The sequence below is a fragment of the Neolamprologus multifasciatus genome, chromosome 4 (assembly GCF_963576455.1).
Source record: "Neolamprologus multifasciatus chromosome 4, fNeoMul1.2, whole genome shotgun sequence".
NCBI lineage: Eukaryota > Metazoa > Chordata > Actinopteri > Cichliformes > Cichlidae > Neolamprologus > Neolamprologus multifasciatus.
In genome coordinates, this window is record NC_140442.1 from 17,180,908 (window position 1) to 17,194,163 (window position 13,256).

The 13,256-nt window shown below is 43.2% G+C and overlaps 1 protein-coding gene across 2 annotated transcripts in view; it reads left to right on the plus strand.

Moving 5' to 3' along the window:
- The window catches only part of septin9a (septin 9a), an 88,841-nt gene that overhangs the window by 8,192 nt on the left and 67,393 nt on the right, over window positions 1-13,256 (plus strand). The window contains exon 2 of one of the 2 annotated variants that reach the window (XM_085156694.1): window positions 3,691-3,753. In XM_085156694.1, coding sequence (XP_085012820.1) covers window positions 3,691-3,753 — 63 coding nt within the window. Of the gene's footprint in view, window positions 1-3,690; window positions 3,754-6,784; window positions 8,143-13,256 lie in introns of those variants that run through there. The other variant, XM_085156698.1, reaches the window with a different exon arrangement.

Here is a 13,256-nt window from a genome sequence, read left to right on the forward strand (position 1 = left end):
TCTAATGTATCTGAAGACGGCAACATTTATGCCAACAAAGCAGTCATATTGTTTTTGTTATGCTGACGATGCTGGGCTGCATCATCACTTCCTGCATTTACTCTCCACATTGTGAGGAATGACTTCAAACTCTCCATCGCACCTTCTCGCCTTTTGCTGCATGTGCACACTCGTGTATTACAAAAGCTTTACTCATGTATTCCAGTCATATACCCGCCACACTCACTACCTCTCCCTCAGGCAAGCTGTCTTTGTGTTCATCAGTGACAGCAGAGGAGGGAAAACCGCTATGTTGGCTGGCAGCGTTAGAAGAAAACGAAGCCCATGTTGTGCACCAATTTGTGGAAGGAAGTACTTCTAAGAATTAAAAACAGGATGGGACGACTGAATCATCATCCACCGGATGAACTACCTCATCTGATCTGCGTTAAGCGAGTCAACGCAGGCGACGTCTAGAAGCTTAAGGGAAGTGGAGACGAGAGTGTGGTTGATCAGACAAAGATGCAGCATCTTGTTTCCATGCCACTGCATGACCCAGGAGGACAACACTTTTTTATCATGCTATTCTCTCTGTAACCAAAACTATTCTTTATTATGCTTTATTTTGTGTCAAGTAAATCCTGTATTGTTTGCATGAAGCAAATGAGAAGCCACAGCCAAAGCTTTGAACATGGTTAACACGAGTCCGCAGTCACTGGGACTCTATTTAAACCTATGAGCGCGCTGAGATTAAATCTGACTACACATGAAATGAAGTTAAAGATGATGTGGTTTTAGTGAGTGAAGCAAACACTGGTGGATGATCATGATTAAAGAAACGCTCAGTGACCTGATCTCAGCGCGTTTGACATGCTGAAGATAAAAAAACTGAAGGCAGGAAGACCCACAAAGAAATAGTCGCTGAATATAGCTGCAATATACATCACAGTGGAGGAAATGCATGTTTTCTTATGTATCTTAGTTTAGGCAGTCATTGCCTGCAAGGGATTCTTAAGCTTATGTGTAATTGTTAAAGTAATCTTGAGCAATGTGTTTTAGAGCAGCGGTCTCCAACCTTTTTTGCGCCACGGACCGGTTTATGCCCGACATTATTTTCACGGACCGGCCTTTAAGGTGTTGCGGATAAATACAACAAAATAAAACTAGTACCGGTACCGAAAAAAAGAAGATTTATTCATAACACACGTGAAAAGACCCAGGAAAATCGAGTTAACAATAAAAATGATAACAAAATAACGCTGAAAACCGATAAAAACCCTGAAAACCATACATTTTCACACCTGAGCCTCAACTCTCACGGACCGGTACCAGTCCGAGGCCTGGGGGTTGGGGACCGCTGTTTTAGAGGAAGGGTTTGGGGTTTTTTTTGGATTTGTTTGTTTGTTATGCCACCTAACTCTGACCTATGAATCTTTCAACATGAAAAGGTACCTGAAGATGCCAAAGATGATACAGTTTTAGAAGCACAAGTTAATTTCTTTCATAAAGAGCTATTAGCTGAAAACTGGGCATGGGTCTGAAAGGTGTGTAGTTTGTCTTTAAAATAATTAAATATTGAGGAAGTTGGATGAGTGGAGGACAAAAGAAGAAGTAGGTAGAGGCTCTGTCATTATTTAGGTCACAACTGATGGAATTATGAGTGCAAAAAAGTACCATGACATTTTGATCCAGCATGTATCACCATCTGCAAAGTACGGCTTCATTTTTCAACATAACAATGACTCCAAACACACAATAGAACGCTATCAGTCATAAACGGATCCAGACCTCAACATTTGAGTTACACTTTCACTATAAAAACTCATTTCCTGTATTTCCATGCATGGTTGCACACATTTCAATAAGTAACTGCACCTACTTCCTATTTTCCTTCCTAAATATCAGGACCTTAGTACTGTGTAAAGGACGAAAAGCTTTATATTTGAGCCCCTAAAGCTTTGGACTGTGTATAAAAATGGCCATAACTCATCTGTGATTAATGCAACAATTGTTTTTAATGCCTTAAATAAAAGCTGAGAGTCTGCATATCTGTTATTCACTCATAAGGTCCATTTGATGTTACTGCAATGCAAACACATTTTGGTACACAGCAGTCAAAGATGGGTGCTGTATTCACTTATGAGATCTTTTAGAAAACTCCATTGCCGTTTATTTAACCAAAACTTTCAGTCTGAAAATGTTACACATGATGTGGGATTTAAGTGATAAATAAAACTACTTTTAAATATTAATTTCACATATAATCCATTTACTCTCTACATCATTCTTCCTTTGACTGGCTGAAGTCACTTGTTAGTCATGTACGTTAAGGAAAATATTCACCCCTGTTCCTGTAGTGGAGCTGAATCACCTGTTTGAACAGAAAACAGCTGTGTCCTTGTTTAGCTCAGTACGCCACCAGCAATTGCTGGTGATTCAGCAGCACTGAACGCGCGTGCGCACACACACACACACACACACACACACACACACACACACACACACACACACACACACACACACACACACACACACACACACACACACACACACACACACACACACACACTGGAGTCGATCAATGAGAGATTATCTTCAATGTTCCACCAGAGTAACACAGCGGACCGTCTGCCAAGAGGAAGCAACATTCCTCTGATTCTTAAAACAACCACCATCATGTAGAACAAGACTGTTGACACTGAGATCTCTCTTAGATAGACATGAATGGGGATGAATAACCTTTTATTTTCCAGAAAATAAGCATACGGGACCCCGGGGAGAACACTTAACAGGATCAGGAGACCATAAATTCAGCTGCACTTTTCAGATCTTTCCACACTTTCATCAGCACTGATTTATACTTTCAGCTGCTGTTCTAATTGAACCATTGAGGTTTGCTTTGTTTACGCCCTTTCCCCCCTCTCTCTGGCTTTACTAAATTTAAACAAACTGCTTCTACCCACCTGCCAAAGCATCATACATTCACTCCATCAGCACAATTTTAGTCTATTCATGTGCAAACAAAACATGCGACAGGCCGCATGTAGTAGAATTGTCACACTGTGCCGTTACTCTTTTCTTTGTCATGCACTTTCTCCTAACTGCAGCTTTGGTCTTCTGGGTTTACTTCATCCACACAATTATAAAACCAGAAACAAACGACAAACTAATTTACAAAAAGAAAAAGAAAAAAAAAGAGCCTGGCTTTTTCTCTCTGTGGTGGGACAATAATAGCAGTCTTTCAAACTGTTGGTTTACTTTGTTTTTCCAAATAGCAACTGTAGATTATTTTGGCCTCATGAAGAATGTGAAGTAATGCTTTTCCATTTGGCGCCCGTCTTTTCAAAACGCCACTGAACTGCAGCAGGTGTTCCTCGTGGGGAAAAGTGAATCCGCTCGAATGTGTCATTTTGGATTTGGCCATTAAAAGGAAACACTGGCAAACGCGAGCTAAACTGCAGACTTTCCCTGATAATTTGCCGTTTTTTGAAGAATAGGGGCAAACTGCATAACCAGACCTGCCACCGAGGATGCTTATTATTTCACAGCGTAACCCTAAACTGTGGTTTTGTGCAGACTTTATTGTATGTTTGCTCGTACTCCATAACTGTGGCAGAGAATTGTGAGTAATGCAATATTTCTTTCCTAATGCTGACTTCCAGATGAGAAGATTTCACTCATTTTCCCTTCTTTCCTTGTCACAATCCACAGCACGAACCTCCAGCGCTCGAGCGAGGAGAACCGAGAGAGAGGCCTCCGGCATCACCAGCCCCAGTAAGTAGACTCCACCACTCCAGTGTCCGCACATACAAAACATCCAAGCTTCTAAACTAAACCATAATAAGGTAAAGATTCCCACAGGGTACCTTGCATTTCTCCTAGGTATACTTGCACACAGCGTTTGCAGAATTTGCTGTTGATCTGTGGATTTAGCCTCTCTTCGGGTAATCCCAGAGATGTGATCTCTGTGGCATCTGTTGCAACATCTTTTATTCTTCTCATCACTGAGTCATAAAAAGACTAGCTGCATGTTCAGAGCTGTGAAAGGACTGTGTGGACTGATTACACCCCTCCCTGCTGCTAATGAGTCAGGGACAAGACAAAATCTAAACATTGAGAGCCTAAAAAGTTTTGCATAATTTGGTACATTCATCTCCAAGAATTGATTGTAATCTGTCTCTTGTGGGCGGAGGTAGACGCAAAACCGTTTTTTTTTCCCATGAATTGGCCTCTATTACTGTGAAGTGTTATGTAAGCCGGCATCAATGACCATCAGCTGAGGAAGGTGCGAACACTGCGTGTTTCCTGCACAGATAACGGCTAATAGTCAGTAAATAGCAGATCACACATACAAGGGTAAGAAACTCTAGCAAAAAACATTTAAAGTATTGTCATTTAATTATTATTTTAGATCTTATTTCATACTTAAACAAAATAAGTTATCTTGGCTCTGACAACGCCCACTTGTACTGCATAATTTTAAAGGTTAGAAGTTATTTAAAAAATACAGGTTATAAAAAATAAGCCCTAAAAAACAGTTTATTTGCTTCAATGCCAGCAGTGTTTTTGCAGTGTTGTTTAAATGGTAGTTTTCAGATTTCAAATAAAAACCTTGCACAAATAAAATGTGTAATATTTCACAGAAAGAAAAAACACATCCACACATACTGACCATCTCTTTCAAGGCTGTTTATGAAACCATCAACTAATCACGTGATCAACACCACATCTCAAACTGGGGGGATTGCATCACGCTGCAAACTGTGGCTTAGAAGATGAGACGAGGTACTTGTTTATCTTGATACCTCTAACTGTTCAAAAGAAACTCGTAGCCCATTCAAAGATCGTTGAGGACGACAGTCTGCAGTCGCACAAACTGAATTCTCCCACCAGTCTTTGCGTCAGCAGCACTTTTGTGAAAGGATTTTTCTGTGTAACAGACAGCAAGGGATAAAAGAAAAAAGGAATAATGACTCTTCAGACAGTATCTGAAAATTGTTCTGTTAAATTATAGAGCATCATTCAAGAAAAACCAAATGACCAGAAATCCAAACGATCCCCTGTGAGCAAACACTTGGAGAGTGTGGGAAGGAAGAACTTCATTTTAGCAGGAAGAACCCTCCAGGAAAAACAGGCTCAAGGAGGGGCGGCCATCACCTTTCTTCCCCGTTTTGATGCTCAGTTTGAACATCAGCACGTCATCTTGCCCATGCCCACACAGAGTGACGTGATGCCATATGATTGGCTGATTAGATGTTTCCATACCCACATGCTGTACTTACAAACAGTGCTTGAGGCTCCAGAAGAAGCCCTGCTTGTCAGCAGACCCCCCCAACGCTGATGCAGCTTCCACAGGGTGTGTGTGTGCAGGTATGCGTGTGTGTGTGTGTGTGTGTGTGTGTGTGTGTGTGTGTGTGTGTGTGTGTGTGCATGCAGGAGTTTGTGTTGGCATTCACAGGGAGATGCTTCGTACAAAACATCTGCCAACGGAGCAGATTTATGAGCCAGCAGGCGTGTGTTTGGGAGGACGCTTTACTGTAAACTCAACTAGAGCACACACACACACATACACACAGGTCTGCCCAACACTGTTGCCATTGTCTGTCTGTGTGTGGTTAATTCCCCTCTATTAGTCAGCAGATCTTGTTTTATTGGACATGCACACAGAGACATTACAGAGATATAGCCCTGCAGAAGGATAATCACATGCACTTAACCCAGATAGGATTTAATTCTAACACTTCATTTTTTTATGGCAAAAACAACACATTGAGTGACATTTACTCTCATCTTAAACTTAATGGGACAGTTCACCCAAATATCAAATCTGCACATTTCCTGTCTTTTCAAAGTGCTACAAAATACATTTCAAAAACTCAGTATTATGTTTTTTGTTTTTTTCCCCAGAAGTCACGACCCAGATTCAGAGCAAACTGTAATGTGAGCAGGTTCAGGATGTAGGAACTATTTTCTTTCTAGTCGATTAACATTGTAAAGAAGCATGCAGCAAGCTAACTTTTAGTTGAGCTTAGAGGGGGCCACTAATGTGTGCAGTGATTTATTGAAATGTGCGAACATACATGTAAATAGAGTATATAAGGCCAAAACAGTGAGCTTGAGTAATGAGCTTGAAAGACAACCTTTATTCTTCAGCACAGTCTCAACCCCTCCAGGAGGGTTTTCATCTAATTTCTTCAAGCAGTCTTCAGGAATAGTTTTCCAGGTTTCCTGAAGGAAGTTCTTCCTTGGATGTTGGCTCACTTTCTTTCTGTTCTCTGTCAAGATGTTCCCCCACTCGTCCTGTTTCCTCAGTTTTTTTAAGGACACGCTGCACACCGTGCTAACATATGCCAACTTTTTGACTGCACAAATACAGTCGGTGCCTATCAGCCTGTTATCTTTGGCAGTTTTGTATATTCAGCTAACGAAATTAACAAAGTGCCTCAAGATACTGTTTAAAATGGTTTGTTTCCAATTGTCTGTTTTGTATTGACAACAACAGGGGTTCATGTCTTGAGGCAGGTGCCTTTTTTATCCTTGAATTATCCATATGTCAGTGTTAAGTAGTCTAACAAACAAGAAAAACATTCCTCTAAAAATAGTCAGGCAGAGCCAAGTTCTAAATAAAAAGCTTGAAAGATCTCTAGAAAGCTACTTTTAAAAGGTCTGAAAAAAATCTGGCTCCTTAGAAGCAAAGTTTAAAGAAATAATGGATGAGCCAAGACTGCTGCACAGTACCTTACTCAGTCAAGTGTACAAAATCAGTCTGGATGGATAAATAGCCTTACAATCATCTTATTAATATACAAGAACTGTCAAAAGGAGCTGATTTCGCTTAAATGACTTGATAGATTCTCTCATTGGCAAACCAGCAACAGCAGGAGTAGGTGAACATCGTCAATCTCTAATATATAGTATGTGTGTCTGAAAGTAGGCCTGAATTTTGATCTGCTCAGTCATTGTTTAGATTGTCTATCAGCACCTAATTAGTGCTTTAATTATTTTGGCAACAAATACTAATCATGTCTGCACCTCCTGCTAGAATTGTGCGCTCTCTTTCCTCTTTGCTTACATCCATTCCAGCTAATCAGAGTTCCAGATTTTATCCATTCGGGGCCTAATGAGGCTGGTTTTAACTGAAGGATTAAAAGTGATTTGAGTTGAGACAAACAAAGGACACACAAGCCCTCCAAAGCCTCCTATGAAGGCACAAATACTGGATCACTGGGGACGTTACGTATTGCACAAGACAGCTGACTGGTATGTCTAAGTGTGTTTGAGCTCTCTATCAGAGCTCAGACGCTTGCCATGCGACCCCTGACCTCTGCGGCGCAGCGTGAGGGATATGCCAACAGTCATTTTCGTTTCCTGAGCACACATTTCAGCACGACGGCTGCTGTTCCACTACACCAGCAAAACACACGCGCTTCTTCTGCGTTACCTATATAGGCTCGTTACTGGGAAGCTTTAATTGGGAAGTTTTAATTAAGTTCCCCCTTCTTGCTTCCAGCTCTTATTGTTTTCACGCTTCAGTGTTATTTCAGCGGTCTATCAGCCTTTCACACCGTACACAACGGCAGAACTGTTTCATCATGGGGAAGTCCAGACGTGGCTGAGGCAGGACAGTCATACCAGCTCGACGAGATCGCAGTTGGTATCAAATTAATCAGGGCCGGAGCACACACGCACACGCGAGGAGAGCATTATAAGCAGGCTGACAGAGGAGTTTTCAAGTCCAGTGGTTTATTTTTGTCTGTAAGGAGCTTGTCCGTGTCACATGGTGGAGCTAATGGTTTCTATTTTCAAGACACAATGCTGCTTCAGTCTCTTGGTCTGCTCTGAAGAAGGAGAGGGAGAGAGAGAGGGAGCAACATATGATCAGCACATGGGGATGTCGTAATTCTGAATTCATTAGCAAGACACACTGAAGGAATCAGAGTTGAGGGAGGGGGGAAAGGGAGAGAGAGCCCGAAAGGAAAGAGAGAGGAAGAAGAGGAGGAAGAGGAACAGAGGGAGGGAGAAAGGGAAGGAGTGAGGGAGCAAGAGGGGGGAAAAAAGGGAAGGCTAAAAAAAGGCAGAGAGAGGGAGAGTGGAGTGAAAGAGCAAACACTACATGTGGCTGTGGAGGGAGTGATCCGGTTATGGAGGGGGACAAATTCTCAGGTAAGCCCAAACTCTCGGGAAACTTAGATGAGTCCGTGCCATCCGTTCTTTAGCACAGTTTAAGGCTCTTCGGTCGGCTCTTTTGCTGGGTTATTTTCTCCATGAGCCAGAGTCTATTTTTCCCCTCCATGGTATTTTCCACTCTCTCATTCTGGGCTGTTTGCTGACTGGATGTTTTCTTTGGGGTTTGGAAGCTGGGACCGGGAGCTCTGCAGGGTTTGTGGAGCAGCTTAGCAAACCCAATTTTGGTTTATCTGTCTCTTATCTGTCCTGTTTCCTTTCATGTATTTCTGCCTCTCTGCACTCACCTCACCATCTCTATCACCAAACCTCTGTTAGATGTTTTTGTCTTTACAGGCTGTTGGTCCAGATTTGGACTGGTTTGCTTCTTTTTCATTCGTTGCATGAGTGTTGCACCTTTTTGAGAGAGTTACTTTTTTGTGTTAAAGTGACAAAGAACACAACTTATTTCTTAGATATTTCTCTCCATCCCCTGCATTCTTCTTTAGTGTGAAAACAGGAAGGAGCTCTGTTTGAACAGTACTACTCTTGTCCCTTGTGGCTTTGATCTCTCTTTGGCCATCGGTCAGTCCCTCTTTCAGTTGACAGCGCAGAGAAAGGACTGCCTCAGTCCTCTTAAGTGATGTTCCAAATTTGCACCTCTGCCATGTCTTTCTTTGCTGGATGCAGCAAACAATACACATTAGTGAACTGATAACCATTTTTCTGTGCACAGGTGCTGGTATGTGAGCTGGACATTATGCTAAAGTCATCAGTGAGGGAACCCTGTCTGCTTCTCGCTGGTATTTTTATAGGTGTTAGTGTGAGAGCTGTGAAAAAGCTCAAGAAAAGTAGGGTGGAAACGTTCAAGTGGTGGCAGCAGCATGTTTATATGAGTGTGTGTGGGACTGTCTATGTTAATGAGCATACATGTGGTTGGTGCAGTAGTGTGTGTGTGTGTGAATGAGCACAGCTTGTAGCACCTACAGGGTCTGTTGAATCGAATTGAAGTAAGCTCAGATTATTGACAAGTGTGTGGTGGAAGTGTAAAGTAGTGGTACACCTATCGCACTTCTCCCGCCCCATGAACAGATCCTCTCGTTTCTCTTTCTGTTTCTGTCTGAGTGACCTCTCCACTCCAGGTGCTTTCTCCAGTGGGCTGTAACAGCTCCAGCAGGACACACGTGTGTATTTTTGTTGTGTTCAAATATTCCCTCAGGTTTCGATGCATCTGTGAGCATGTGTGCATCAGCTCCATCAGTCTCTGGTAATGCTTTAGCTTCTATTGGCTCACATGTAGCTGCATTTATTAAGCATTGTATCGCGTTGGACGCATTTTTCTGCGGCTGCATCGTGTAGCACTGTTGCCTGCTGTTTCACGCTTATGTATTCAGTTCCTTTTAACCTTCCGAAAAGCCCTTTTACAGTGTGTTCCTCATTCACACACCGATGCATGGTGGCAGAATTTCCATTCAAGTTCCCCCACCCCCCGGCCACTGGGAGCATTTGGGCACATGGGAAACACAAATATCCAAGGCAGTGGCATTCAGGCACCACCCTTGCCTAAACCACGGAGTATTTCCAGGAGTGAGAGTGTGTCTGAAGTGGACAGTTTCCTGCCGCGTGCCACATGTAAGAAAGGACAACTTCTGAAAGAGTCTTGACCTGATTCTCTTGAAATTGTCCAAAGCTCATGTCTGGAATTACTAGACAACCTACACGTTCTCGTGAGGCACAGTTGCCTCTGAAAAGCAGCTGTGGCCTTTCTGTGTGGACTATCGCAGCCTTAATCTTAGCTCAGATAGGCTGCGACCCTTTTTGTTGTGTTATATGTATCATGTGTACCCCACTTAATGAATCCGCTCTGTTTCCCCACCCCTCTGGTGCTGATGCTGATTTTCAAGGCTCCCTTTGTCTCCTGTGATCCTCCCCCCTCATGAATCAACGACCGTGATGTCCTCAACAGAAACTTTCCATGAACCGCAGAGCTGATGTTTCACATCATTTCCAGTCACAGTGAAGTCAGCTGATGAGGTTTGATAAACATCTGGATGACACAGCCATAGTCAACGCCGCTCTGAAGTCTCAGGGTCATGACTTTCACAGTGACTACAAGCTTTTGTGATCAATGCGGTAACTCACTGAAAGACGCCAGGCAGGCTGTTTGTGGCAGGAGCGCTCTGATTGATGTGTAATTTACACACTCACCACCAGGTGGAGGGGCTGAGTTACACGACCGTCACTGGAGTCTCAGAGACTTGTTGTGCTGTTCTGCATCTTCAGGTTGCTGCGCAGTAACTGGTTTTAAGGAAATAACAGAGTTGATTTTGGTGAAAACAAAACATGGCTGCAGGGGAAAAACGAGGGCCGTGATGACAGTGCTGGCTTGTTGACCTATTAAACAGTGCTGTTACCGACCCAGTGGTGACACGGCGCAGAAGGCGTAGGTGGGAGAAAGAAAGGCGAGCGTAATGAGAGTCATCTTCAATGAAGGACAGCTGCTCTCAGTATTTACCGAGCCATCACCCCACCACCCCCATGTGCAGCCACATACACAGGCTGTGCACACAGCAGAGCAAACCACAGAGTTGTTTTTTAGAGTGGGGGGGTTCCCTCGCATGTGTGCGTGTATTTTCCAACAGGTGCTGCTTTTGATTAAAGGTCGGGGAGCCTGGCCGGGTGCTGATGTTTAACATTTTGGTTAAGGGGCAGCTGCCATCACTACAGCTGTGCTTTTACTTTACATGAAGTCACTTCACCATCTCTGGGGCCACAGGCTCCGTGTGCACATGTGCACGTGTGTATGTGTGTGTTTTAATGTGGCAACCTTTACAGATTCTTACTGTGTGTGTGTGTGTGCACCGTCACACATTCTCACTCTGATGCCTTCCCATGCCATTCATTCCCACTTTTAGCTAAAAGCACTCTTCCAGTGGGATTTACTGCTTTTTTCCTAACACTGCTGACAGATATCTTCCTGCTTTCTAGTTTCCATTAAAGCCGTGGGGGGTTCACTGTCACTCCACATCTCCCTTTTTCCCTCTCTCTCTCTTTACATATTTATATATATTTTTCCTTCACTGCCTGAGAGGGAGAGAGAACAAGCACACCTTTCCCCACCTTTCTCCCCCTCTCTCAAGCCCCGAGCCAGGTACAGCTGCTTATTATGGGGGTTGCCATGTAAACAGAGTTGCAGTAACTAGACAGAAGCATCCAAAAAATACACACAAATGAGCACATGCGATCAATGCAAGCAAGGCACCGACTTTACCTCTTCCAGATGGCTTGTTTGTCTGACTCATGGGCGACTTGTCTGCATTGAGGCCAACAAAGCTTTTCTGTTGTTATACAGTGAACTCAGCAGGAAGCCAGAGCTTCCTCTGTATCTGGTACTGGAAATGTTTGAAATAACAACTGACACAAGCTGAAAGAAACTCTGATCATTATTCACGCATCGAAGCCGGTACGAGGGGTTTAGGAAACGGCTTTGAAAACATGCCATCTGTAGAAAAAAAGTTAACAAAGCTGCAGTCATCAATGATGTTCAGGTGCATTCTTGAATCCTCCTGATGAGTGTGGCTTTGCTTACTATTGAAAGTTTTATTGGAGTTTTATCTCAGATTTGAACTTTCAGGGCATCTTTACTACTCACCAGACTACAGAGGAGCGTATCTCAGTCTGCTGTTGCCCAGTAACTGCCACGCCAAGCTGGCATCTGTTTATAGAAGCAATCGTCTTCTCCTCCCACTGGGCTCCTCTCATTTTTCAGCTCCTCGAAGGACAGGACCCTCTTTAGCGTGGTGGTGGTCTGGATTTCTTTAAGCGACAGACTCTTTGTCTTCTTGCTGCAGTGCAACATTTTATTAACAGCTCGCTATTCAAATGTATTACAGTTCAAAAATGTACAGAAGGCCCGAAGGCCCAGTAGATTCCTACTCTGGATTGAATCAATGTTCCTAATTACTGCTGTTTTTTTAGGAGGGTTTTTTTTTTTTTTTTTTTTTTTTTTTACAACAAATACACAGCTCTGCCAAGACTAACTTGATGATTTAATTATTCTGTGGAAAATAATGCACATGTTTACCACTGATTAATGAAAAACATCATCTTTGCTCATAACACAATGCCACGTTTACTAGAAAGAAGAGGCGCTGTGGCTGAATTGACACCACAGGAGGCCCCGAAGCTTGCACCGATATCTGGAAACAACATGTCCTTGTAAAAACTTCCAGTCACACACACACACACACACTCACGCATACACACATTTGGGCTACCACATACCATATCCAAGGCATATGTTGTGCAAAAAAGCAGATAAAAATGATTCTCAGTGCTCTGCATGTGCTGAGCGCGAGTGCACGATTGCTATGATGTGAATGAAGTTCTCTAAAGGGCGAAAAGCATTCCCCTCTTCACCCAGTGTGACAGTTGTTACAGCAGATTGGATTAGAGCTGTCTGGGCTTGCTGGGGCTTGCAAGGATATGTGGTGGAAGGAAGTGTGCATTGCTGTGTTTGTGTGTGTCTGTGTATGTCTTTCTAGCTTTGTGTGAACATTTTTTTTCTTCATTTTTTGCTTAAAACCATTGTGATAACCACTTGATTTCAGGGTTTTGTGTAGAATTGGGGTGTAGCTCACAGTGAAGTTTGGGTATGGGGTTGTTAAAAGTCAAGGTGAGGGGTAAGTGTCCTCACACTTATACAAAGCTGCTTCGGCGACAGGCCTGGGCGCTGTGCTGAGTGTGCATGCATGTTCGTGGTTTTGCATGCATCAGCTGTGCGCGTATTAGTCGTCTGTGTGTGCGTGCATGTGTGTGTGTGCACAGAAAGGCTCAGCGTGTAAGTGGTGTGTATTTTTATGCCAGGCTGAGTAGAAATTCACCACACACATGCTGGGCAGGATTGGCTGCGTGGGTGGAGGGTGTGTCCCGAGCAGGATTCTCCTCGTGTCTCCATCTTTATTTGTTCCCAGATTATGTTACCGGGTGCTATAGTGACTGGTATAGTGACTGGTATAGTGACACGTTTTATTTATAAGTACAACGCTGACCTCTGCTGGAGGAAGTTATACACAATTGAGACATTGTAGGGTTCATATCTCCAGGAAAACACA